Below are 26,445 nucleotides of genomic sequence, written 5' to 3'. Positions count from 1 at the left end.
GCTTATTCTCGACCATAACCCAATCTAAAAATACGTTCAAATTGTGCAGCAGCAGGATTCCAGTCAAACCAGTGAGTTTGGCGGTTTTAAGATATAATCTTTCATTGAAAAAAAAACGTTTTCATTTTGCCGACGCGCATGGCTACGGCGACGCGCGCATACCAGAACCAGAGACTTTTTTTTGGCCTAAGGTAAGCATTTTGAGGGATCCACACCAGGGGCTAATCCAAGTTTGAATCGAGAGAGAAATTTAGGTGCGAATAATGCAATATTTCATGAGCCATTTGGTTCTTCTCATCAAAGGTAATAGCTGGAACTGTTATTGGCACAGTCGGTTTTTCCGCAACATGTAGACCTTCAAACTACATCCATCTTTCAATGAAGAAATCCAAACCCAACGCCTGGCGTCCCTTCTAGACGGCGTCCTGGATGACGATGTTTCAGCTGCTGACCTAGCTGCCAAGGATGGATACGTGGATCCTGGCAACTACCTTGGGAAGAGACTTCTGAAAACACCCAAGTGGACACAAGTCTGTGACGATTTCAAAATTGTTTGGTTGGTAAGTCTGAAAAACTGTTCGAGCACAGATCACTGCACATTACGGAGGCATTGTCCTGGTTAGTGAACGAAGCAAAACAATGTCCGGTAAAACGCATTCACCATCGAAAAGGGCCTCTGTACAGTCATGGCGTTACGAACGCCACACTTGCATAATATGCTGCAGTAAATTCAAGGCTGTGTCTCCTCAGTGTGCATTCAATCAGTGTGTATTCAACCCCATGTGCATTCAAACACTGCTAACCGCAGCGTCTGTCGCAGACATTATTACCAAAGACTGATACTAGGACATACGAAGTTAGTGGATTCGAGACCTATGAAACCTTTCAAAATCCTACCAAAATAAATGTTTTCTTTTTTAAAAGGTAAAGCATTGAGAGTCTTTGCTCGTATCTGATCATGGACTTCACTGAAATGGACTACCCTTGAAACAAATGACAGTCAATAAAAAGGGATAAAACCTGATGTTCCGTTCTAGACTATACGTATTTTTGTAGGTCTTTTTAGAGGCATGAAAAGGATCTCGACCACATCACTGATTTTTTACCACTGTACATAGGGAATGGTAGTGAAGGAAGGTACCGTGCTTGGAAATAATAAAGACGGAGAGACGAAGGACACCAGCCCTGAGCGCGAACCTCCCCCTGACACCACTACCGATAGACCTGACCCTACCAAACTACCACCAAAGCGAACGCCCTCTTTTGGTCTAGTAATGTCACCAGGTAATTGAAACATTTTCCTCATGTGTACGTACACGAAGAAAGGTTTTCAAATATTGCCTCCGTATAAATAACACTATCAGAGGCGTAGCCAGCAGGGGGGGGGGGGGAGGGTGTTGGTAAGGGGGCATTTACACAAGCCCCAATATCTTGTGAACGGTGCCTTTTTTTCACAAATGCCACTTTTTAACGAGCACCCTTTTTAAAGAGTGCCCTTTGGAATGTTGTGGTAACGTCGGCAACTGTGTTTCCATGAAAAGTGCCACATATTTGTCCCTTAGTGGCCATGATTGTCCAGTTAGAACAGCGTCCCCATAGGAAGATGGTGTGCCCCCCGCCCCCCCCCCCCCCCCCCCCTCGCTGATGATTGGTGAAAATCTCTCATGACGGATGGGCGAGTGCCCTTTTTCAAGTCTACTCCCTAGTAAAATGATCTTGTTACGAATTGGAATATTGGTATTGCTTTGTAAAGATTTAGAAAAGGTAAGTTTTATAGAACTAGCTCATTTGCATAGGCCATTTTGCCCCGTTGCATAAAGATCGCTGTGTAAACGCGAAAGTAACAGGGCGGTTAATAATGTATCAGCTTGAATTAATTCGTCACCGACACCACGAAGTAACACTCTACCGTGTTAAAGCATATTTTTTTCGATTTTCATTTTTTTTTTATTTTTTAACATTATTCATCAAGGCCTTCCATTGCACGAAGTTTCAAAGCTTCAAGAGCGTTACTTTAATAATTACGCTAAATATCCATGGCAACTTTTGCGCAAAAGTGACAATTTCCGTTTTCACGAAGTAACACTCAAGTTCCATTTTCAATTGCAATGCATGGCGCGCACTCTGCTCATAAGTGAGCAAAAACGTTTTCACGAAGTAACACTCTTCTTGTAACAAGTTGACCTGAAGTTGCACTTTCCTCGTGTTAAATACATTGAAGAGTGTTACTTCGTGAAAACGAAAATTTACAGTTTCGCAGCTTTTTCGGTTTCACGAACTAACACTCATCTTTTTTCTCTTATTTCTTGTTTATTTCATACACAATCGAGTGAAAAACAGCATAAATTCAATTCATCAAGTGTTCACAACGAGAAACCCAACTGAAAATACTCTGTTGTTTTGACGCAAAGTGTTGTTTTAGAAGCCGTTCAACTTTAGTTGCCGTTTTCTCCGATTGCTAGTTTTTACTGGTATGTAGATGGGTGTTACTTCGTGGTGTCGGTGACGAATTGTTGTCATTCATAAACACTTTTTTCACTTTTGGCGAAGACAACACTCAACAAACCAGAGAAGCACTGGGCTTTCCCGAGCCAAAACTTGCCTCGGGGTCTCCGTTTAAGAACTTCACTCTGAGGAACCTGAAGATTGGATCCATCCTGGCATTTGCCCGTAAGCTTGGACTGGAGGAAACAGCAGACGCGTTGTTGACTCTAGTCAAGACCATTGTTGTAAGTTCGATGACAAATATTAGTTAAACTGGCCCCTAACCCCCTCCCACTCCTAAAAAGGGGAAAGTAAACCGTTATTGCACCCGTTCATTCAATTCTCTTCTGGAGTGTATTTTTTACTACAAATATTATCAAAATGTATTGATTTGTGCAAAATTAAGTCAGTGTTTCAGATAATTGCACATCACAAATGAGCTGTCAAATTCAAAATGTAACCGTACAACCATACAATTATTTTTTAGCAATACCTTTAGCATACAAAGCTGTATTATATAAGTCATAAACAAGTTCTGAAGTTTAGATTTTGACTTGTCTTTTTGAACTGCAGAAACTTGTTGGTGACAAGCCGTGCGTTCTACCCGAGTCTTTATCCAATGATATGTTGCGAATTGAGCTGCAACAGCGTGGTCTAAGCTCACAAGGAGATAGACAGACCTTACTCAAGCGATACAGGCAACCTGAGGATCGTAAGTGTGGATTGATCCGGTGGTGGTCTGTGTCTAAATCTTTGTTTGATGGTTATGTTTGTTGTTCCTGAGTAATTACTCTTTGATTGTTGATTTTGAAATTAAACCCCAAAAAAACGATTGCAGAGCGAGGTTGGAACCTGCATCCTGCTTGAGGTTTATATGTATTTGGGGTGTTTTTTGTGTGTACTTTTACCTGTACCGGTATTTATTTGCTCTATTTTGGTAGCGTTGCGATTTGTCAGCGTGTACTTTCCCAATAGATACACCGACGTATTGTCATCAAAATAATGTTTACATTACAGTGGCTTTACTTATAGGAGCCCATTCAAAAAATGCCCCGCAAATGAGCCAGTTCGGTATGCCAAGCATGTGCACATCAAGTTTGACGATTTTTCTTTTGGGATAAACATTTCTTCTTATGCGTGCAAAAGCATAGCAGGGTACCAGCAAAATGGAAGAGACCGTTGTGTTCTGAAGTAACAGTTTGCAGAAGAAAAAAAAACATTTGGACACCAAAGTGTTTTAGGTGTTTGTGTGTCCAAACTTTTGTGCGAACAAAAGTTTCCATCTCTTTTCGATTGCACGAAAAATTACACAGGATGCGGATTCGGTTACCACGTCCCCCATAGCCTTGTGTGCATTTATCTGCCGCGTTTATCCCGAGATTGTCGAATCTTGTTGTGCACCAGACTATTTTGGAATAAAGAACTGACTTATTAATTACCAAAAAATAGTTTTTGTTTTTCCTTTGTTAAGGCTGCCTTCTGCTTCAAGTTTCCCTGCCCAAGAATGTGTACTGTAAGATAGACAAGAGTTGCCTGGGTGTGGAGTGTTGTATGAACGTCAAACTCTTCATGGTGTCCTTTGCCTTCAAGGCATTCATGCGCTTTGACCCTTGCGAGTTTCAGTTTGTACTCGGTGTCAATTCTTGGAACTACACCATGCACATTCTAGATTCCGAATTTGGTAAGTTGAGTTGTCACTGTTTCATGTTCATATCAATTAAGACATTTGTAGAGAAGGAGAAAAGGGGGAATATGACAAATTAGGAAAAAGAATATTAAAATGAATTTTATATTTTTAAATGTATAGATTACACGTTTTCTATGTAAGTTTTAGACTGTTCTTTGGTTTTATTGTTAATTCCGAGTTAAAATTTGCAGCTAAAAATATATTCACTTTTAGTGCAGTGTTAATTTATGATAATTTTCTCTAGGCAAGGAATTGAATTTTCCAGTGCCCTTTGACATTCCGTTTGCTGATGACATGGAGCTGTCTCTGAGGTATACATTCTTTTTTATTTTTTAATTATGATGTAAAGTGTCATTAAAAAAAATTCCCATCTTTGGGAAAATATTAATACATAATCAAAGAAAACAAATATCTTTTTAGTGTCGTTATTTGACTTTTTTTCTCAAACTAGGATACCGACTGAAAAGTCCCTGGTCACATCCTGGTTTTACTTGGCCCGATATTTTGCAGGGTCAAAACAGTGACACTTACGTTGGTTAAATGACCCTTTTGCCATGATAAGTGGGTCCCAACGAACTGGAAAGTGATGTCGGGAAGTGTTTTTTTCCCCAGAGAAGTGGCTTTCTTACCCTGAAAGTCTCGAGCCAAAAAGAACAATGAATTCCGGGTGAATCTGACAAACCGTGCACGAAGGGTATCTACAGTGTCCCTGTACCCCCAGACACACTCCAGACTATTGTTACCTAACGCATCGCCCTATACGAAGATATCTCAAAAGACCCTGTGAACACAATGACCAACACAAAAGCAGCGGTCCCCTCCGTTGCATGCCTTGCTTCAAATAGGGACATTTTAGAGTGTGCGTTTATCTGGAATTCGGCTGGATTGTTTTGAATAAGATTATGACGACCATTTTTTTTCGAATCAAATGTACGTGATCAAGAAGGTTGTCACCAAAGAGTGCCTTTGTTTTAAGGTTAATAATGTATTACGAACAATAGATGTACAGGAAGTGGGATTGCCTCCTTCTTTATCCTTATTGTACTTTTGTTGTCACTCAGATTCACCATTGAAAAGAGCAGGACTCAATTACTAGTCAGCATGTCTGTTGCCATCTGCCCAAAGACTGGAGATGCGGCCTGTTTGACATCTATCCACGTGTTGAAAGATTCTGCTGTCCCTGTGCCCTTTTGCCATCCCGATGGAACCATCACGTGGACAGACAGTAAGCAGGAACCAAATGAAATCCTAATAAATTGTAAACTTTGCGCAGGCCCAACGTTATCGAATGATTACAGCTGTATTTCTATAAAATGAACATTACTTAGTCGTCTTCAAGTCATATTTATCTTAATTTAATGAACATTCAACAACACGGGCATCCGCAGGGGAGTCAATGGGGTGGAGTGGGCAAATGTTCCCCCCCCCCCCCCCCACCCTTGAAAAAAAGATAAATTGAGAATACCTAGAGAAAGTACAGGGATTGTTTTGGAAATAATGTGCTTTGCGTTCACATCTAGAAAAATCCTGGCGTCGCCCATGGTCGTCTTCTCAAAGGCCGAATTAGAAATATAGATGAATGAGTCGGTCAAAAAACACCACAAGTTCTCAAGTCATGAAAATGGGCCACGACAAAGGCATTTGTTATCATTGTTCATCTCCTTTTATTTGTGACCTGACTTCTGATTCTACTTGTGATTGACTCGTGACTAGATAACAACTCTGAATAAATGTTCTCAGTTTGTTACACACAAAAAACACTGGCTATGAAATACAAACAACGCCATCTTGTACAATGTTGCATTGCAGTTGACATTGGGGAGTATTTTAATCGTGCAACTATGAGGAAGCTACTCAAAGATACTGGAGAGGAGTTACTGCAAGCAGGTATTGAGGTTGCGTTGAACTTCGTCCTGAATGATCTTGGCATTCCAAAGGTAAGTCACATGGTGGTGGAGGGTCATAATCAAATCAAGCATCGGATTGATTACCGATTGACAAACTAATTAAGACTATTGTCCACAAAATTACAGCGTGTCTCAAAAATGTAGAAGTTAAACAACTTGTTTTTTTTCTGAGGAAACAAAATGTCTTTTTTTGTAAACTAGTTACCATAACATGTCAGTGTTTTTTATGCTTGACGACATGATTTTTATTCTGTGTGATTTGTATCCTTTGTTTGAAAGTTTATTACGACAAAGCTTGTAAAGACTGTCAAAATCTGTTTGGGCAACTTTCTTATTGTTCACAACACCTTCTTGGTTTGTGAATGCCTTTCATTAGAGACCAGATAATTTTAAAAGTGGCCCAAATGGGATAAAGTTTATAGACAGATGTGAACGCAAGGCTCAATATATTATGGTGTCACTGAGCTTACAGTGCACTAAAAGTTCCAGAATCAAAAGCAGCTGCAATAAGCTTACAGTGGTGTTTTGCTTTTTACAGCCAATGTTAGATTTTAAGATACATTAATAAAACACACTTTATCGTTTCAAACTTCAAGACAAGCTACAGGCCTAAATAACTGTAGTACCGAATTTGCAGGAATTTCTTAGTGATAAGGAACCATGCCTAGCGCCAACCAGCATGAGTCATCTACAGTTGATTGCTGCTCTGGAGGAGAGGCAACTTGCAATCACGGGAACTAGAATGGAGTTGGAAGCCAGGCTGTCTCAGGATGATAGAAGTGAGTAAAAAAGAAATACAACATGTACTGCCTTTTTTTGGAAATGTTGACCCTTTCGGTTGTCAGAATGTGCTCCTAACTAAACTAATTGGAATAGCTCCGGAACGCTTTGGCCGATCGGCGTGAAATCTGATGACTTGTCGTAACTTTCACAGGGGCTCTATATAGTACCAAAACACGATGTCTACGGTATGCATTGTTATCATAACTACCGACTAAAAAGCATAATAATCGTAAAATGTTATATTTTTATACAAAAACATGGAAATATTCATGTATTGAGTCAAAACAATGTTTTCTGTGCCCGAACCTATCTAAAAATCTACTTGTACTAAAATTCACGGTCAAGTGACCAACTTCAATGCATACTGGGAATCCAGCGTGGCCACTATTCGCGGGAAAAGCCTTAACAGCCTCTGTTTTTTGCGGTTATTTTTTTCTAATTTGTTGCATTAAAAATTACAAAAGTTTATAACATTCCAATAATAGTGCAAATTTAGGTTTGAGCCACACATTCTAATTTTTGGGTCAAAATCACACAAAAAATTGATGATTTTGCCCATTTCCAGTCTAGCCTGGCAAAGTGAGTAATACGGTGGAAGTACATGTACTGTTCATGTACAAGTGAATTGGACTTAGAAAAAACGGGAACCTCGCTTAACTCGAACTCTGGATACCTTTATCCATTACCTTGAGGTTTGAGTTATTGGGATTTTACTGCGTTTGAAAAACAAAGCAAAAAGGAAAAAAGTGTACTGTCAAAACTTTTAACGGAAAAAAACACAATCAAAACTGTTTTTAAACTATAAGTTTTTCGTTTTATTGTATTTGAAAGGGCAGGACAGGAGACTGGTGACAAGTCTATGATTGGTTGATTTGCTCTCCTTTATTTACTGATTGCTCTCAAAATTACAATGATGAAGATAGTAGTTGAGCTGATTAGGCTGATTTACTGATGAAAACTGAGTTGATTTACTGATGAAGAATGAGCCGTGGAATGGGGGTTGTGTAAGCCGTGTGGTAGGCCGTGGTTCTACAAGAAAACCAAATGAATACAAAAATAAATATTGGAACCTACATATGAAGTGACATGAAAAACACATGAAAATGGACTACGTTACATGCAATAAATTTAACAAGTATCAACTAAATTATCTAACAAACTGAGAGATTGGATAAGCTACTATAAGCCCCAAATTACACTAAATTAACCAGCAATAAAATTAAATACGAGGGCATAATCTTTAGTTAAAGATCAATAAATTGTGCGTACATGTACCCATGTGATAACAACATGTCATGAAACCCACGTTTTTTATGCATTACAAAACCCCCACAAAATATCTCTTAAATCATCTATAAATGTACTCACTTTTAGCTTCTACGCACGGCCGCTGATGGACAGCATACAGACGATTAGGAAAATTGGGTTTAACCTGGGATTTTACGTTTGATTGAAGGAATAATTGAGAGATTTATCGGAATGATTTCAGGACAAATGTGACTAAAATTGGAATCACGTTGGAATTTTCTAGATTCATAATCACAAGAGGGCACTTTACCAGTTAAACGCTCAGACATTTTCGTACAGTAATCTTAAATTGTGTTTGAAAATATAACAACCGTTTAAACTAACTTTAAGCAGTCAAAAGAGAGCCGGATTCTCAAAGATAACAAAATGGCGTTTTTTTGCGAAAAAGAAATAAAATGTTAACTGAATTAATTCAGAAGCCCCTAAAATACCCCTCCATCACCAAAGACCCTAAAACGTATCCTTTTTTTTTTACAACGTCTTGTTGTTGATTTGCGCAGGTTGTCAGTTCTCCACATTGCCAGTTTTCCCCCCAGAGCTGGCCAAGGTGGCCTACTGCTCCCTGAGTGAGAACTGCCTCCGTCTAGACTGCTGTCTGGAACTCAACATTAAGAAACTGAAATTCCGCCGCTCCTTCAAAGCCTTTGTGGAAGTTGACGCATGTGATTTCACATTCTACATCGCATTTCAGCACTTGCAGTACAAGAAATTGCTGTTGAGCTACGAATGGGGTGAGTCAAGGTCGTTTTGACGAAAAAAAAAATATGTATACACGGATGCACCCAAGTGTGTTTTTGCCTGTAATCTAGGACCCTATAGTGTCCCTCTTTTGTTTGTACTCAAACTTTTTGGGAAAACCTCCCATATGATTTTTACACGATCTTCAATTGGGGACCTTCGGGAATTTGGGACCCTATTGTCCTCTATTGTACAACGTCTCCTTTTGTTAGCAAAAGCTACTCACGTACATGCCCCCACACGCACACGGTGTTTTTTTGCATCCAAGCTACACGGCAATATGATTATAGAGGTCGCTGTTCGTATGGGGCGCAACAGGGACTAATACATCCTGCAACTCTGTGCGTCCTACGAACCTCTAAAACCGGGTAATCGCCTAGTTAGTTTCAAAGACGTTTGGTTAAGTGGCCTACGAGCTTCAAAATGCTACAGGTGTCTGACAAGGCTTAAACCAGATTCAGATTATCTTAGTGTTACCGAGAGTACACATGAAAAATAAGAAATTAATTAATCATACCCCGTCTATGTAAACAGGAAAATCGCAGCAGCAAAGCATCGGTCCTATCACCCTTAAGTACTCCATCAACAAACTGGACGCTGAGAAGGTGTTTGAGGTAGACTTTGGGGCATCTATCTGTCAAGGCGCCGATGATTGCATCTTTGATGTGGACATCATCCAGGACTACAGAGTTCCTATTCCATTCTGCAACTCAAACTTCTCATTCGCCCTTCCTGGTAACAGATTCAAATAATAAGGATACGACATGTCCATCCGATTTTCAAATAGGTTTAATGTGTTGAACCATGTAATGCTATATACATACGGGTTTTTATTTATTTTAAGGGGGCAATATTGATTAATTTAAGATGAAGTTTTAAATAATGTTATTAAGGATTTGATAAATATTGGGTTTTTGTAATGCTTCTTAGAGTAAGTGGATAGCTTGCGGGTCATCGTAGTCACAACATCAGGCAGGACTTTGCTATTAATGGGGCTATAAAGTTCCCCTTGTATGTCGTGAACAAATGCCTGGAATGGGCCTGTTTTCGTTTAATGATTGGGTTATATATATTAGCTGCTTTACCAGTCTCATTTCCACGATACTGTTGTTTCTATCTTTTTGTCTTTGTAGGAGGGAATAACTTGAGGGACTTTCTTGATCAGGTTGGCCGGAATGCTGGACAGGAAGTCGTCAACGTTTTTCTGGAGTTCATTGGTCTTCGAGATAAGATCAACGATGGACAGTGTGACACAGGCGCACTTGTTTCAGTGGATGAGGAAGGTAATATGTTTGTAATGTTTTGCTTGTGTTTATCTTTTATTTTTTTGGCAGAGGAAATTAAAACTTAGTTGACGCTAGTTGTCTATTGGCTAGTTAGTTTCATTTTGATCAGTTTCACCTTTGCAGCAATGCTGCATCCCCATTCCTATTACTTAAAGAGTGTTTTAATTGACATCGATTTTTGAATGAACTTTTGTTTTAGTTTGTTAATCAATTTAACGCTTTATAATGAAGGGATTATTATAGTGTCGACTAGGGGGGTTTGCGTCACACTGGCTTTGTGACAAACAGTCTCTGTCTGTCATCCTGAAAATGCTTGAACTGTAAAAAATAAGCTGTAAGGGGATATGCAACAACCTCGTCCCCAGGGTGTCGGGCAGGACGCGCCCACCACTAACTGCTCTCATCCTTGTATTGGATCATTTTCATGTCCAAAATTTTTGGACACATATGCAAATTAGGAATAGTCTGGTGCCTGCCTGTGCTGTACGTTAGCGTTTGCTTTTGTAAGCGGTGTCTGGGCTAAAATAGAATCAAATTAAAGTTACGTAAACCCTTTTATGTTGAAACTTTAATTGTTATAATCTTCTCCAGCCAATATGCAGTATAACATTTCATATAAATAAATAAATTCGAAAGGAAAAGATTATTTTTAGTAATATGTGGACGTACTAATTAAATTGAACGTGAAAACACGTGATGCACGTTGGAAATAACACCAAGTACACGATATATATCAATTACTTACCAATTGCGGTATCGAATCAGGACACATGAAGCAAGTATTTCCTATCCAGGGCTTGCTATTGTAAAAGAGGTGGAAAATAAAGTTAGCCCTGGGGACGAGGTTTGAATCTGCTGTGGATTGAAAAAAAAAGTTGTGACAGGATGCTACGGGGATTACGTCCGCCCCAATTGTGAAGGAAGGTCACTGTAGAGCGTTTCAGTTTGTGAAAAGAGATGTCCACACTCAAAGGACCTTGTTTGTGTATAGGGGTTCAAGAATCTGTTTTAGAAGTGCATGTAAACCAACAACAGAGAATCCAAAGGACAGTGGTGCCTCCGGTGACCTGGCAAAGTGATATTGGTCCAGTGGTTGAGGGTTCTGCCCAAAAATACTGGAAATGAAATTAAAGTTTCAATTACAAAAATTATATGGTGCTGAAAAGCAATTCTTTTGAGTGAGGCAAATGTGCGTCTATATTGATAAACGGCTGATGTCTATGAGTAAACAAAGCCAGATACTTTGCTAAGGGTACTTTGGTAAGATACTTTTTATAAGAGCGCAACAACATTTTAATTTCATGTACATTTTGTTTGAAGTAGATATAGCCACAGTCATTTAATTTGGCTGATTGAATCTGCCCTTTCCTTGATTTGTGCGATTTTTCATGCTCTTTAGTGTGCACTGAAGTACGCCTGCAGTCGCTGCCCACTGGAATAACATGTGAGCTTTCACCTCGATGCCTGGGGTTCGATGCTGTGCCGAACTCGATCTGAAAATCACTGTATTATCAGTCAACATGTGGCTGATTATCGATCCATGTGAGTTCACGCTGTCCATGGGATTTGGAAAATGGTCTTTGACGTTCACCATATTTGACTACCACTGGGGTAAGTGCAACATAGAAAGTGCTTGATGTCGATGTCGGTATCAATGATGTAAAAGGGAATATACAACATTTGCTTTTGCTGTAATTTTCAGAAATGAATGGATTGGTGGGTAGTATTTCATAGGAACTAGTGTTACACTGACTTGCTTGAAGTTTTGTGTTCGTAGGTGCTGGAAAAAACAAGAAAAACAACCATGTTCCTGGAGTCTGGTTCCCTGACCCACTGAAGATGAAACAGAGCAATTTATAGTCGTCAGGGAATTGTAAGGTTGGGGAAACAGTCTAGTTGGCTTGTACCCGTTCATAGGTGTGTAATCAATTGCAAACAAATGCAACCTAACTAAAGAATGGTAATTTGGGGGCGAATTTGAAAAAAGCCAGTTTTTTCCAAAGCTTTAGACTGTCATTCACTAAAAGTCCAGTAAGGTAATTTAACATTAATTTGGAAGTTTTGTTTGTTGATGTTTTCAAATGTTGTATATTCCCTTTAATTGCTCTGAATGAAAAAAATTGGAAAATAGTCTCTTTACTTTCAGTGTTTCAATTCAATAAAAATTAGCATTCCACAATTCAAGGCGAGAAATAATCCTTTTTTATTGTCTGCGATTGATAACTTGACGAAAAATATATTTTAAAATGTGACGAAAGGCTTTTACGTTCACTTGATTTGATTCTGTGTAATTTCCTTATAATGCGGTACTTTTACCAGGTACCCAGGAAGAGCTGAAGATTGGCAAAGCCGTGACACTGATCTACACCATTGACAAGCTGACTGAGGACAAGGTGTTTGTATTGGACCTAGCACTGTCCCTGTGCCTGCCAGACTTAGACTTCGACTTGCCCTCCATTGACATTCTAAAGAGGACCCGAGTGCCAATACCACTCTGCAACCAGAATGCTACATTGCCAGGTATTCCTTCAAAATGCCTTTGAGTCCAAATCTATGGGATTACCTGTTAAAACTGGAGCATACAATAAACGACAGGCAAATGGCAATTATTACCTTTTAACGAAGTTTGCGCTTTTTAGTGGTTGAATCTTTCTTAAATATGGCCTATGGATGTTAAACTTAAAGAGAAAGATCCTACAGACAAGATTATCTTTCTCAAAACGCCCTTCTTTAAAAACGAATTTGGGGTTTGCCAGGGGACTTTCGCGGCATAAACAGTTGTAGTGCGTACATTTTGGTCTGTCCTTGTTGAAATTGCATCGAGAATAATTTGTATCCATCTACAGGAAATGGAACTGTTAGAGGCTTCTTGCAGATGGTCGGTCGGAATGCGGCAGACTCGGCCGTGGATGCCATTCTGGAACATCTAGGATTATCTGTGAGTCATTTATGTCAATAGTAACCACAAATTTGAGATTTAAGATCAATTGCGATTTGACGAATGGGTTTATTTAGAGTAATGTGGGATTGTCATTTCAAAAATTGTCTTGCGTTGTGGTTTACCTGTTCCAGGAATACATCAGTCGAGTGCCATGCGTCCGTCCACAAGTAACACAAGATGGTTGGAACAGAAGTACGTCGAATATATAATAGAAAATATATATGTATTGTACACATATTTTTACCTTATTTCTGGTCTCGCAGATGATAAATTCTTCTTAATTGACAGCCTCCTGAAGACAAAGAGGAAAGATATCTAACTGTTGATAACAATAAAAAGGTCCGGGAACTCTGAAACCTGACTTGTCATGCGCTGGGTCTTGGTTCCAGTCGTTGTTTTGCTTTAAATTCTCTAAACGTGTACTAAAAGTAATTTATCTGTGTCTAGTTTGTCCAAGAGATGTCAGACTACCCCGCCTTCCGAGGAACCTGATCTGCACACTACCGGAGAAGTGTCTAGGGTTCGATTGCTGTCTGGAGCTTCCCATTCCCGGGATCACTCCCGTCAGTACCCAAGTTGCGTTCATCTTTGATCCTTGTAACTATCGGCTGTCGATGAGTCTGGGCAGCTGGAGCCGGGATCTGAATATCTTCTCCTATCATTGGGGTCAGCGGGAAGTGGTCACCATAGGGAAGTCGGTCACCTTAAGGTATGCTAAAGGGAGTAACTTTAAGCTGGTCACGCTTTCATACACATCATCATGTTTTGGTCATTAAATTGCATCATAGAAATTAAGACAACTCGTGACCCATAACTCAAGGGGTCGGCCATATTCGGGGTGTTTTGGACGGTAAAAAATTGCATGTACTACCGCACACAACTCTCACCCAAAGCCTTGTTGCATATTGTTTGTATTAGTATACAAAAACGGAATCACAATACCCTTAAAGTAACAACAAGAAACCTATGCTCAAAACGTACTCAGGGGAGTTATGTTTTGCTTGTTGGGCAGCCTTTGCATCATATTCTGAACATAAAATGTCAGGGACACGGTTTGCTTTTTTTTAAGTGGACACAGAAAACGGATGGTAAACAAATTATTTGTCTTTTCTTGTAAATTCTTTACAGCATGGTCATTGACAAATCTGATGCAGAGGAATCCTTCCGGATCAATTTGGGCATCTCCATTTGCATCGACAGTGAGTGTACAACCACATCAGTCCTTCAGGATTTCTTGGTCCCTATCCCGTTCTGTAATCTCAATGCTTCCTTTGAGTTGCCTGGGGACGGCAGCTTTGCAGGTCTTGCCCGGGATCTTGCCGGGAACGTTGGGGAGTTGGCCATCCAGGCTGGTCTCCAAAAACTTGGAATACAGGTACTACTTCGATCATAAGTAGGCCTACATCTTGCTTGCATTGGACAATTTAGTTCGGTTTTGTGGTACTTTGGCTTCTTGTTGTGGGATTCAAAGAGTGCACTTTCTTTGATAATTTGTTTGTTATAGCCTCTGTGCAACATGCATACAGTCTGAAAGACAAGACGATTTGTGCATTTTTGTGCATGTTATCATTGGCAAGCAATGGAAAGTGGCAGAGAGAGCCCTGAACGTTTTCGTCATTGTAGGCTGCAATTGTGCTCACCTTGAACTTATTGTTGGTTTTTAACAGTATTGGCCTTTCACAGTCTTCAACCGTATCACACCCTTTTTATGTCGACATCAATTTCGGCTATTATTTACACATCTTTGTATACAAGCGCCCAAATCTTAAGTCTTACAGGCTAGTGCCATTCCTGAGCACATCAACATTACGTTCATAAGCACGTCAAATTGAAACTGTTGGACCAACCAATAGCACATAATAAAGAAAATCCTGCTTTAACAGTTTCTTCCATAATTGAGAATGTCTTTTCAAATTTATTTGCTGCAGCAATTTGTTAGCAACCAGCAATGTGACGTGGAGATTATTGTCCTTATTGAAAACAGTAAGTGGCTTTTCTTTAAACATGTTAACTAAATAGGTTGTGAATCTGCCAAAGATTTAACGAAAACATGCTGTGCGCATGCAGATCCAGATGATTTTATTGTCCGACTTCTGACAGTTTTGGTAGTCGTACACTTGTGGGCTCAGGTATGGGCACAGATTGACTACAATAAATAAAATGGAAAATAAAATGTATGTGTTACAAGAAATAATCCCGAGTTTGTGTAACCTAATTAACAGAATCAGCTGACTGAATTACATATCACCTACATGTACATGTACTCTAAATACTTGCACACAAATGTCCAAACTAAAGGCTAAATACACGTACACATGTGTGTAGGCCCCTACAATGTACAAGGACAGATGAGTTTATCGACCTTGACCTAAATGCAAGAAGGGTTTATGTACACCCTGTATGATACTTGTACATGTGCTTAATAACCAGATCCAAAATAACATGGGTGGAAAATACATGTACATTTGTACATCTTTTAGGCTTACAAAATATCACTAAATATCACATTAATTACTGAATCATTGATATAAATTATTTCAGAGTAACCAACCGTTTAATAAACCTTGGCCAGTTAATGCTTTGGGCGAAGAATTCCACAAGTTGCAAACTCTGTAGTCATTGAGCTGAAGCCATGTTGCTTTTTGCTTAGCTGTCGTATTCCCGCAACAGCGCCCTGACTTGGCAAAACAAAAATAAGAAATCTATCTGAGTTTGGCCGCTACAGGTTGTAACCCTACAATTGTGTCTTTCGAAAAGAAAACTCAAATCACCGGTTTCTTTGATTTTGATTGAGGACTGTATAGACCGTATTCATCTCAGGTGTCTTGGAGGCTGTTCTTAGTGATTTAAATCTAGTAACAATGATTGCACAAAAGTTTTACCTATTCCTATCCACGTGATACAAAACCATTGCCCTCTGCCTCCACCTCAACGCATAAGGTATATCACCTATCAAAAGATCACAGGAATTATATTCTAATCTGTTCCTAGTTTATCCTAATTATATATCCTTATACAAAGAATGTTCCAGGCAGCACACAAATGACTTTTTTTTTTACAAAATATGATATTTTTATAACATACTCAAATATAATTTTACAAAAAAGCTTTCATGTTTGCCAAGAAGAATTTTACAGACGCTACCTCTGGCCGCACTGAATATTTCAGAAATATTGCAATAAGTGGAAAAGTTCGACGCAAGTGATAAAGTCAGTTGTTAGTTTGAGGTATCACTGTCAGAAGAAAACATTTGATTTAATTTGCGGCTTTTAAACTAGTTTTGCTTCCACTGACTCATGTTTTCCTCAGGATGTCCACTCTTAGGGCTACCGTCTCCATCCAGCCTTTTGACCTGTTCAGTGGATGACCGCTGCCTGGGCCTGACATGCTGTGCCTCCCTTGACCTGGTCTTCACTCAGCTGTCTACCACCGCTTACGCCATCCTAGACCCCTGTGAATTCCAGCTGTCTGTCGGGCTGGGGTCCTGGTCCAAGAATCTGACGCTCTTTGAATACGACTGGGGAGTGGATAAAGTGCTGGATGTCAGTGAATCTGTCTACATCTCGTAAGTATTTATTTGAATTAAGTAAAGTACTTTTAATTGGAAGTTTAATTCAGTTGAGGCAGCTTGGGTTAATGAAGAGTGTGAATAGATGTTGACTCTGTGTTTTTAACCCACTCTAATCAGGTATAATGTTGACAAGCTCACTGAGGAGTTCCTGATTGACCTGTCAGTAACCCTGTGCATAGACGGCACCAGTCGACCCATTCACCTGCTGCAAGCAGCTCATGTACCCATACCAATCTGCAACTCCAATACCACCCTCTCCTTGCCTGGAGGTGGCACCATCTCTGGCTACCTAGATAGCCTTGCAGGCCAAGTAACTGACGCAGCAGTGGACTTGGTACTCGACGTTTTGGGACTGAAGGTAAGGATATTGACCTTTGGTTCGACCGTTGCAGACAAGTTGTCACCGTCACCACGAAGTGACACTAACATCGAAAAATCGATATTTTGCGATTTCGAATTTTTTTCCTAATTTGTGAATAAATACCGCATTATCTATCACTTCAAAAAGTTCTATACACATAGTTAATTAGTTTTGTAAAAATATTACTTAACATTAATTTACGCTTGTAACTTAATGGTTCAAAACCGGAAAATGCGTTTTCACGAAGTGTACTTTACCATTCTTTCGCGTGTAAACTGCCTGCACACTACGCGTCAAAAACGGGTTTTGCGTTTTCACGAAGTAACACAAGTGTCACGTGATATGCACGACTCACTTCTGGTGTTTTGACGAAGAAGTGCTAAGCCCATAGCTTATACACATGGCTAGCGTTACTTCGTGAAAACTCGAACACAGCGTTATCTGATTTTTTAGTTTTCACGAAGTGTACTTATGGTTAATTGATTTGATAACTCGATCATTAATAGTTATTTTGTTAAATACAAATCATACATTAACGTGTCATTCAAGATCCCAGCTTTCGGATGATGCAACAAAATGTGAATTTTGAGGCTAAAACGATCTTCCGATCACCGTTTCAAAACATCGTCAACTTAAATCGCTTGTATCTCGAAAAACACATTTTCCACTTTGCGGGGGTTAAGGTTACTTCGTGGTGACGGTGACGTGACAGTTTTATGTAGGTCGCCTTTGCTGAATGCAATCTCAACTTGCGAGTCTTAAGGGGGTTCTGAAATCGAACATTCATAGATATGGATGGATATGGATACGAATAGGCTACCTGTAACTGTCTGCGTACTTTTATCATTTGTTTCTAGACATTTCTGTCCACAGACAGGTGTAACCTCCCTCCAGCACTCCACGGTGGTAGCGACGGTATGTATTGACATATTCTTCTTGCAGAACACGTCACAACAAACTTTCTTTCAGACAACCAAACCATAATAATGTTGTCACGTAAAGTAAAATGAGGAAATAAAAACAAAATTGCTTAACAGAGGAGGGTTTCAACTGCCCCATACCGAGGGACATTAAGCCCAGCCATGCTATGAACTTCCCACTAGAAATACGAACTTGAAATAAGAAAAATATTACAATTTAACCATACATTTTGCTTTTGTTTATCACCAATAAAATAATTGATGTGTTTAACCATGTATCAACTATGTGGAAGCCCTTTGCTCAATTATCGTGATTTATATCCTAATTCAGATTGTCCAGTTCAATTTCAAGACGCCCTTTCTTGCCGTATCGGCAGCCGTTGCACAAGTCTCCACTGCTGTCTGAATCTAGACTTGAAGGTGACTCAGATCAGCTCCAAGGCCTGGTTTATCATCGACCCGTGTGACTACACGTTGTCTGTCGGGCTGGAGAAGTGGTTCTTCAACGTCTCGCTGTTTTCTTATGAGTGGGAAACTGAAAACCATTTCAAGCTTGGAAACGCCATCAGTGTCAGGTATTTAAAAATATACACTGTTACAGTAGTAGTTATTTAAAGGAAATTATGAGCTAAAGCTATAGTAAAGTCTGAAATAAGACGGGGAAAAGTGAACTACATGTATAACCTAATAATGTGCGCAGTTTCATATTGCACATAATAAAGATCTTACCAGTTTTGGGTGGCCTAAAGACAATACTCGGAGCTATGAATTATTCGGCGGTAATTTCACCTTGAGACAATATTTTCCAGCAGTTTTTTTAGAATCTTGTAATCCTTTACAAATAAATTCGGGTGCTTTTAACAATCTATTCCTGTCCTCAGAAATCTGTAAAATATCACAGCGACCAATATGTATGATAGTTTGTTTAGATTGTTGGTTGGCTGGTACGCATCCGTGATGTCTGACATTTCGTGCGTTTCCTGATGCCACGCCATCGTTGTCGGTCAGCAGCCAGTTCGTATACCACTGAAGGTTGGCCCGAAAAAGCTTGTTCCTATCGATCCATCTGGCCTTCTGGAGCCTTCATTGAGTCCCTGCGTAACAACATTCTCTAAGCTGCCTGTTGACCTCTGACTACGTGGAAAGTGGGAGTCTGTGAATTAGTCAGTCCAAGCAAACCTTTCTTGGTCCCAATCTCCTGAAGCACATTAATATTATATCTATTCTGCGCCAGTACCACGCCTCGAAGGCATTGATATTCTTGCATTCTGCCTCTGACATTGTCCAAGACTCGCAAGCATAATTGCAATAGGCAAGATGAGAGCATTCACCAGCTGGATGTAGGTTGTTTAGGTTAGTTTTTTTCTGCAAAATTCGTGGACAAATCTTGGAGAAATCATCTCCTTCATCTCCAACTACCATCAACTTGCATGGTTTGGCTACATGCTGACTATATTATCAAGTTTCACCCTTCCAAGTATATGAGAGAGAGCTCTGTGTGATTAGAAGCCAGTAAAGTGGCGTTGTCTATATAATTATCTTAACCAATAAGTCATCAAGCGCATGTCTCATATGATGTACTCAGCATATAAGTTGAACAAGGTGGCGATAGAATGCACACTCTGGCGATAGGATGCATACTCTGGCCTGGGTTAAACCAGTCACCGTCACTCTGTTGTCTGTGGACGCACACCAGTTCGCCATCATAAAGGCTTCAAACAAGTTGTATAAAATGGCCTGGAACACCGAAGGCCTCCAAAAGCATTCCAGTTTAAAAAAATGGCCAACTATTTATTCAAGATCGGAGTAATTATGTAGGATTTTGTAAAAGTACAATTTGCGGGAAGACTGCTTTGAAAGTTCAGTCTCATAAAAAAACACGCTTTTAACAACTCATAAGGATTAATATCACACCAAAATGATACGTATTTTATAGTAAAATAAGGGTAAGATAATAAGAAGTAGGCCAAGTCATCTTTTAGAAAATGTGTCCTTTACTTTTTAGGTCCCTTTGGCCTGATTTCTTCAGACCCACTTCCATTTGAGCGCTGGTCGGGGATGGTCATAATTTTGTTCATTGTGTCCAGGTTTTCTATTGACAAGCTTGACGCCGCCAAGGCGTATGAAGTGGATCTGGTCTTCTCCCTCCTCATCGATGGCATTACTACAGACTTCACCATCATGGCTGACCAGAGAATCCCCATACCTCTCTGTAATGCTAACTTCTCCCTGGCCTTGCCTGGGGATGGCTCGGTCAGAGGATTCCTGATGGAGCTGGGAGACAATGTGGGACAGGCAGCCATCCAGCTCGTCTTAAGAAGACTCAACCTACAGGTGAGACGGACAAGCCATGTTGGCAACGAAGTGTAATATTTTGGTTGTATATGAACAGTGGTTTCATGGAAACTGTCGCGGAATGAAATAGAGCACAAAATTTGGGTGCTTTGGATCTGAGGTTACAAGAAATATAATATACACATAACGGAATATATACATAGGTGAAAAGGCCTGAGCACAAAATTTATTTGGCTATTGTTGGATTGGTTATAATAAGAAATTATCTAACAAAAAAACTTTCAATTTAAATTTCTCTCTTTCGGCCGAGGTTTATACCGTCACACTGTCTTCACAACTAATAAAAACTGCAGACAGAACGTTTCCGATGTTCAAGCCACAGTATTTTTTAATCAGTGTTCTGTATGTACACAAGTTTTTGTTATTGTAATCTTTTGTTTAGGATGTTGTCACTGGAAGAACATGCCTGTTGCCGTCAGAGCAAGTGACAAACATTCGTAAGTCTGTTCGATCGGATATTTTCTAAGTATCGAAGCAATTCTTTATCTTTGAAAGATGATTTATCAGATACATCGTGGTATGTCTTCAGTAAGGGTGCTAAATCAATACTGGGTGTGTACGATTAACATTTATAACAAAACGAAGTGAAGTTCTTACAGGACAATTCTATTCCTTCATATACTTTATGCTTTCACTGCCTTTTAGACAATCAATGCATAGTACTTGATATATTCCCCATTCTTTTACTAGTAAAGATTTTATGACGATGCCAAACAGAGTATCTTGACAAAAAAGACGTATCCCAGTGTCTGTTGCCCGATAGCTGAAATCTGGACAACGTGAATTAAAAAGTACCACGTATTTATTTTAAGAACCAAAGCATTTTACGTAATCGTACTCAATTTATCTTATTAAGACTGCCCGATGATCTCACTACCCTTCCTGGAGAATGTTGTCCAATGCTCCATCGATGATCGCTGCCTCGGCATCCAATGCTGCATCCACCTTGACCTTGTCATCACTGAACTCATGCTGAGTGCAAGGATCAAAGTCGACCCTTGCAACTTCCAGCTGTACGTGGCCTTTGAGAACTGGGAACTGAACATCACCCTCTTCGGCTACACCTGGGGGAAGGTGGAGACTGTCAACATTGGAAACGCAGTAATGTTGAGGTTTGTTTCGTTTCTCAGTTTCTTCTGTTTGTCGGCCATTTAGATTGACAAAAACAAGCATGCTAAAACCTGGTTATGATTTTCATTTTTAATACAAGTCAGAACAAAATACGCGTTTTTATTTTCTTGAATCTGTAAAAATAGGCCAATATATTAAAGAAATGGAAGGACCTGATTCGATGATATTATGTTGTTCAACTCAGTGGTTGGTGTTCTAATTGAAAAAGAAAACGTCACCATTTATTCGTTTTCAACACTGTACAAAAGATACGGTAAACCACCCGCATTACTCAAGCATTACACCTAATCTCCTGTTTGTCCACAGACACCAGTTAACGTTTGATCCGTGAGCATTTAAGACATATCAAATACATATTGTTTAACCCGTGCCTTGCAGTCATTTATTTATTGACATACATTCATCTCTTTCCGAAAAAAGTATATTTTACCATCCCTTGAGTTTTTACCAAACATTTCTGAGTACTTTATGGGTGATACATTGAACTACGAAGACAGGCCCTTATGTTACAAAACTGAAGAATTTTTCACAACATCTGCTTAGATTGTTTTGTTGTCAAGATATAAGTTGATTTGTAGCTTATTTTCGTACACGAATTTAATGCAAATAAAATTAGTTTAATCGGCAAAATGAATGTATCACAGTGATCATAGAGTGCAATAAATCAAAACAACGGATTCAATTCAGATTTGTTTTCTGTGAGATTACGAATCACATGATTTTGTAAATATTGAAGAAGTGTTGGGGCGTATTTTTTGTCTTCACTTTACAGTTATTCCATTGAAAAGCCAACAGACAGAACAGTCTTCTCTGTGACCCTGAACCTGATGTTATGCATTGATGACACCTGCACCATGACCTCAGTACTAGACCATGTCTGGGTTCCTATACCCCTGTGCAACATGAATGCCACATCATTCATCTTGCCTGGTGATGGCACAGTGGAGGGATTCATAACGGAGCTGGGCGGTCGCATCGGAAACTCTGCCATTGATCTGGTGCTGGAGAAATTTGGCCTGACTGTGAGTGAAAATGTCCTGCTGCCTTTTATGTTGTATGTTTCTGATGGGAGAGATACTATCTAAGCAGAGATAAACCCTGTATTTATTTATCAGTAGAAGCGGCTGTCCTAAGCTTAACAGAATAACCTTTTACTTTCATATGGTCAATATGAAATTGTTCAGCGTCTAGCTGTTATCATTTTTGTCCTCATACAATGTAAATTGAATATGATCTCTTCTCTAATCTTGACCGATTACAGCAATATCTACGGAGTCCATCTTGTGACATCGGAGTGCGAGGGTCTTCGAGAAGTAGTAAGTTGGCGTAATTACATTTAAACAACAAAGAACTTGAACACATGAACAGATGACTACATCCCGTCAGGATAAACCGTCCTGCTGTCTACTTTTTTTGGCCGTTGGGCGGGGGGGGGGACACTAAAGGATGTTATCTAGTAAAGATACACAGTGGGTTCGATGCATAGTTTCAAGAAATAGATCGACAAAGCTATTTCTGTTTTATAAGGGAGCGGGGCATTGTTTAGTTCACCAAGAAATGGATTTTTTTGGCCTTTTTTTAGCAGTACCACTATTCCAATCACCGCATTGCCCCTTTCACTATCAATATTTGCTATTACCGTAACTTTTTTACTTTTCAGCGTGCCCATCCGTTGATGTCGCCCATCTCCCAGACTTCCTTTCCTGCACTGTCAGCGACTCCTGTCTGGGCATCAGATGCTGTCTTGAGATGAACTTGAAGATAACGACTCGCAGTGTCAGTGCCTGGATCATCCTGGATCCTTGCAACTTCACCCTGTCTGTGGGCTTTGAGAAGTGGGAACGTAGTGTCACCTTGTTCGACTACCCACTCGGAGATGTCATGGAGGAAGTTGTGAATAGTGCCATGAGAGTAAGGTACAGTAACTGTGACAAATGTTTGCCTTTAATTTCATGGTTTTGCAAACGAGCGATTTTATGTTTAAGATTCACGATTTAACTGTATTACTATTGGGTCTTACAGAAGTTACGTACGTTTCCATGATTCCAAGATTGCTGAGGATTCTGCAAAGGCTAATAGAATGTTAAATGAAACAATTTTATAGTATTATGTAACAATGAAGTCTAATGGGTGCAATTAACTTGTCTTAACTGATTTCCTTAATGTAGATGGCGAGTGGATAAGATCACGGAAGACAAGCAGTTTGAGATAGACTTGTCCCTAGTCCTCTGCTTCGATGAGGTCTGCGACACATGGACAGTATTTGCAGGCAGTCGTTTGCCAATACCGCTGTGTAACACCGAAGACACATTCACTCTTCCTGGTATGTTAAGGATTAATTGACAAGATTAGCTTGTGAACATATCTGTCTTATAGTAAAAGATCACCAATTATTATATAATGTGGAAAGTACACAAATATCGCATAGGAGCACAAATACATCGCAGGAAATTAGTCACCACGATGAGAAGAGAAATTACCCTGCTTAGGTTTGTTTCAGTAGAGGAGATGATTTCTAGTAATGAGTCTCATGGAATTTTCAAGCAGACTAAATAAACATGGCTTGTATGTAAAGAATATTTTTGTACATTCCCTGATCTTCTGATTTCTTTGTATTCCTTAGGTGACGGCACTGTATCGGGCTTTTTGGGTTACCTTGGTGGCAACATTGGTCAGTTTGCCATAGATGCAGCCCTACGGCATCTAAACCTACCCAGCCTACTGACAGGAAAGGCATGCACCTATCCCAGACAGGGTATGCATGTAATTTATGTAATTGAATGCATGTTGGAAATTATTATATACATTTGAAAATATATTGAATATAATTTCAATATATTATTGATATTTGAAAACGATCTTCAGAATTGCAATCTAGACATTTTAAAAATGCATTGCTGCATTGATTTGAATTTTGCAACTAGTGTAATGTCATATCCAAAGGTCATATCTAGGCTTTAATGTTAGAAACCAAGGAGTATCAATGCCGTGTCACAACGAGCCTAACGAGGAGTCTTTTCATAACGCCAGGGATAACCCTATATTTTAGTATTGAAATTCACTAATTAAGTATTATGTTCAGGATTGCAAGGAGGACCATTGTATAATAAAAAATATGAGCAAATCTGTTTTTTAAAAGTCATTTAACAAGCTCTGAAAACAACCAAATTCAGTGTCCGAACAGCGTGTCACTCATTTCGCGAGACACTTATTTTGATCCGTAAATTTCGGTCTACTCGAATGTCTACCATTTCCTCTGTTTACATCAGATATATGTCAATTCAAACCTTCGCATTAGTAATGCAAAACACGAAGGCCTGCTTATTACAATTGCCGCTCTTTTCCATAAGATTTCTGTGCGAGGTCTACAGGTCTGCTGGGCAACTGTACTCTAATTGGAGATTCCTGCACGGAGCTGCGATGCTGCCTGGACCTGGACCTGAAGATAGCTGATGTCTCGGCCACGGCGTGGTTCAAGTTTGACCCGTGTGACTTCACCTTCTCATTGGGTCTGGAGAAGTGGTCCTTCCATTGGTCCGTCTTCAGCTATCAGTGGGGTAATAAGAGCTTCCCGTCTTTCATAAAGTTATCAAAATGGTTGGTGGAACGGTTATCTGCATTTGCACATTTTCTGGTCAAAAACAGTAGTTTTGGAATAACAATTACATTTTCATTCAAATCTTATCATATTTAACACAACGGTTTTGGGGACATTATCCATCAAATACCAGATTTTGGTATTCATATTTAACGTTAGAGGGAGCTTTTGCCACTTTATGGGAAATCAACTTTAATCCAAGTGGCCCTAATGTAGAAATTATGGTCATATAATTGATCCTTTGCATTTTACATGCACGATCTGTCCAAAAGAAAACAACCTAAAACTTGCAGAAAATAGAAGATGGAAAAGTGACTGTTCGTGCCAATGACGACCATACTCGATTCCCGGCATGCGTTCTAGTTGGTCACGTGACCATAAACGTTTGTCTAGAGTGAATTACTTTATAGGTTGAAGCAAAACAAATGGCTTTGACTCTTACAATAGGTGGGATAAACCAGTTCAAAGTCGGAAAACTTCATGCCGATTGAACAGAGCACTCCAGAGATATTACAAAACGTTTCATAGGATGCCCCCAGTCCTGATATGGTTAAGTGTGATCAATAAAGTGTTCAATATTCTGCCCCCAGGCCTCCAACGATCCTGGTTCAGAAAACAAACCTTAACGAGAAGGTGAAAGTACCAAAAATACTAGCTTGTGCTTGCAATTGTTTCTTCATTTGTAGGAAAAGAGATTACAGTTTCTGTTGCTTCAGGAATGAATCTGAGGTAAGTTTGTCCAGAGTAATGAATAGTCGATTTTCATTGGTGGCTGCTTTAAATAACTTTATTGTTTGTTTGCCTCTTTTAAACAAAGGTTATGTGGTATATATGCGACTGATTTCAATTTGGATAAAATGGATATGTGCCAGCATTGTGTGTGGTACATTTTGTGGCTCTTTTCTTTGCATCCATTAAAGCACAACATTTGTGTTCGTCATTTGCGAGTTTATGTTAATGTACTTAAATTGGCTACCTACATAATGCTTTTGATGGTACACATTCCTGACATAAGGCCTTTGGAATGCTGGAAGGGGGAAACAAGACAATATTCAGGGGGAGAGCTGGTTTAAACTTTTGCGAAAAATGAGCACATTGTAAATACCTTTCCACAACATTCTCCATAATAGATATTCAATCAATAAGCGGAACGACACTAATATGTTTGAGGTGAGCATGGCGCTAGAATACTGCATTGATGAACTGTGTACCGACATTGATGTGCAGCATACCATCCCAATTCCAGTGTGCAACCCAGGCTTCAGCAATTACAGTCTGTCAGGTGAGAGTGATATAATTTTGGGTTTTACATTGATAATAATTGTCTGTTTACCAAATGGACTAACCATGTATCGCTAAAAGACTTTTTTTTAAC

General features: G+C 39.5%; 1 protein-coding gene across 1 annotated transcript in view; it reads left to right on the top strand.

The window, feature by feature from the left end:
* Nucleotides 1–26,445, top strand: part of LOC119724011 — a 106,519-nt gene that overhangs the window by 3,187 nt on the left and 76,887 nt on the right. Inside the window, 36 exon segments of the mRNA XM_038194932.1 lie at nucleotides 304–397; nucleotides 400–560; nucleotides 1,119–1,284; nucleotides 2,551–2,729; nucleotides 3,058–3,196; nucleotides 3,956–4,165; nucleotides 4,416–4,482; nucleotides 5,233–5,396; nucleotides 5,981–6,108; nucleotides 6,716–6,857; nucleotides 8,670–8,900; nucleotides 9,442–9,642; nucleotides 10,041–10,190; nucleotides 11,593–11,661; nucleotides 11,664–11,804; nucleotides 12,513–12,713; nucleotides 13,040–13,131; nucleotides 13,266–13,326; nucleotides 13,582–13,843; nucleotides 14,263–14,509; nucleotides 15,063–15,117; nucleotides 16,444–16,699; nucleotides 16,823–17,063; nucleotides 17,924–17,981; nucleotides 18,318–18,561; nucleotides 20,074–20,320; nucleotides 20,724–20,778; nucleotides 21,198–21,453; nucleotides 22,245–22,494; nucleotides 22,734–22,788; nucleotides 23,133–23,388; nucleotides 23,641–23,795; nucleotides 24,096–24,227; nucleotides 24,823–25,029; nucleotides 25,757–25,799; nucleotides 26,201–26,352. Coding sequence (XP_038050860.1) covers nucleotides 304–397; nucleotides 400–560; nucleotides 1,119–1,284; nucleotides 2,551–2,729; nucleotides 3,058–3,196; nucleotides 3,956–4,165; nucleotides 4,416–4,482; nucleotides 5,233–5,396; nucleotides 5,981–6,108; nucleotides 6,716–6,857; nucleotides 8,670–8,900; nucleotides 9,442–9,642; nucleotides 10,041–10,190; nucleotides 11,593–11,661; nucleotides 11,664–11,804; nucleotides 12,513–12,713; nucleotides 13,040–13,131; nucleotides 13,266–13,326; nucleotides 13,582–13,843; nucleotides 14,263–14,509; nucleotides 15,063–15,117; nucleotides 16,444–16,699; nucleotides 16,823–17,063; nucleotides 17,924–17,981; nucleotides 18,318–18,561; nucleotides 20,074–20,320; nucleotides 20,724–20,778; nucleotides 21,198–21,453; nucleotides 22,245–22,494; nucleotides 22,734–22,788; nucleotides 23,133–23,388; nucleotides 23,641–23,795; nucleotides 24,096–24,227; nucleotides 24,823–25,029; nucleotides 25,757–25,799; nucleotides 26,201–26,352 — 5,767 coding nt within the window.

Source organism: Patiria miniata, unplaced genomic scaffold (assembly GCF_015706575.1).
Source record: "Patiria miniata isolate m_02_andy unplaced genomic scaffold, ASM1570657v1 HiC_scaffold_17, whole genome shotgun sequence".
NCBI lineage: Eukaryota > Metazoa > Echinodermata > Asteroidea > Valvatida > Asterinidae > Patiria > Patiria miniata.
This window is presented reverse-complemented; position numbering and strand designations above follow the sequence as displayed.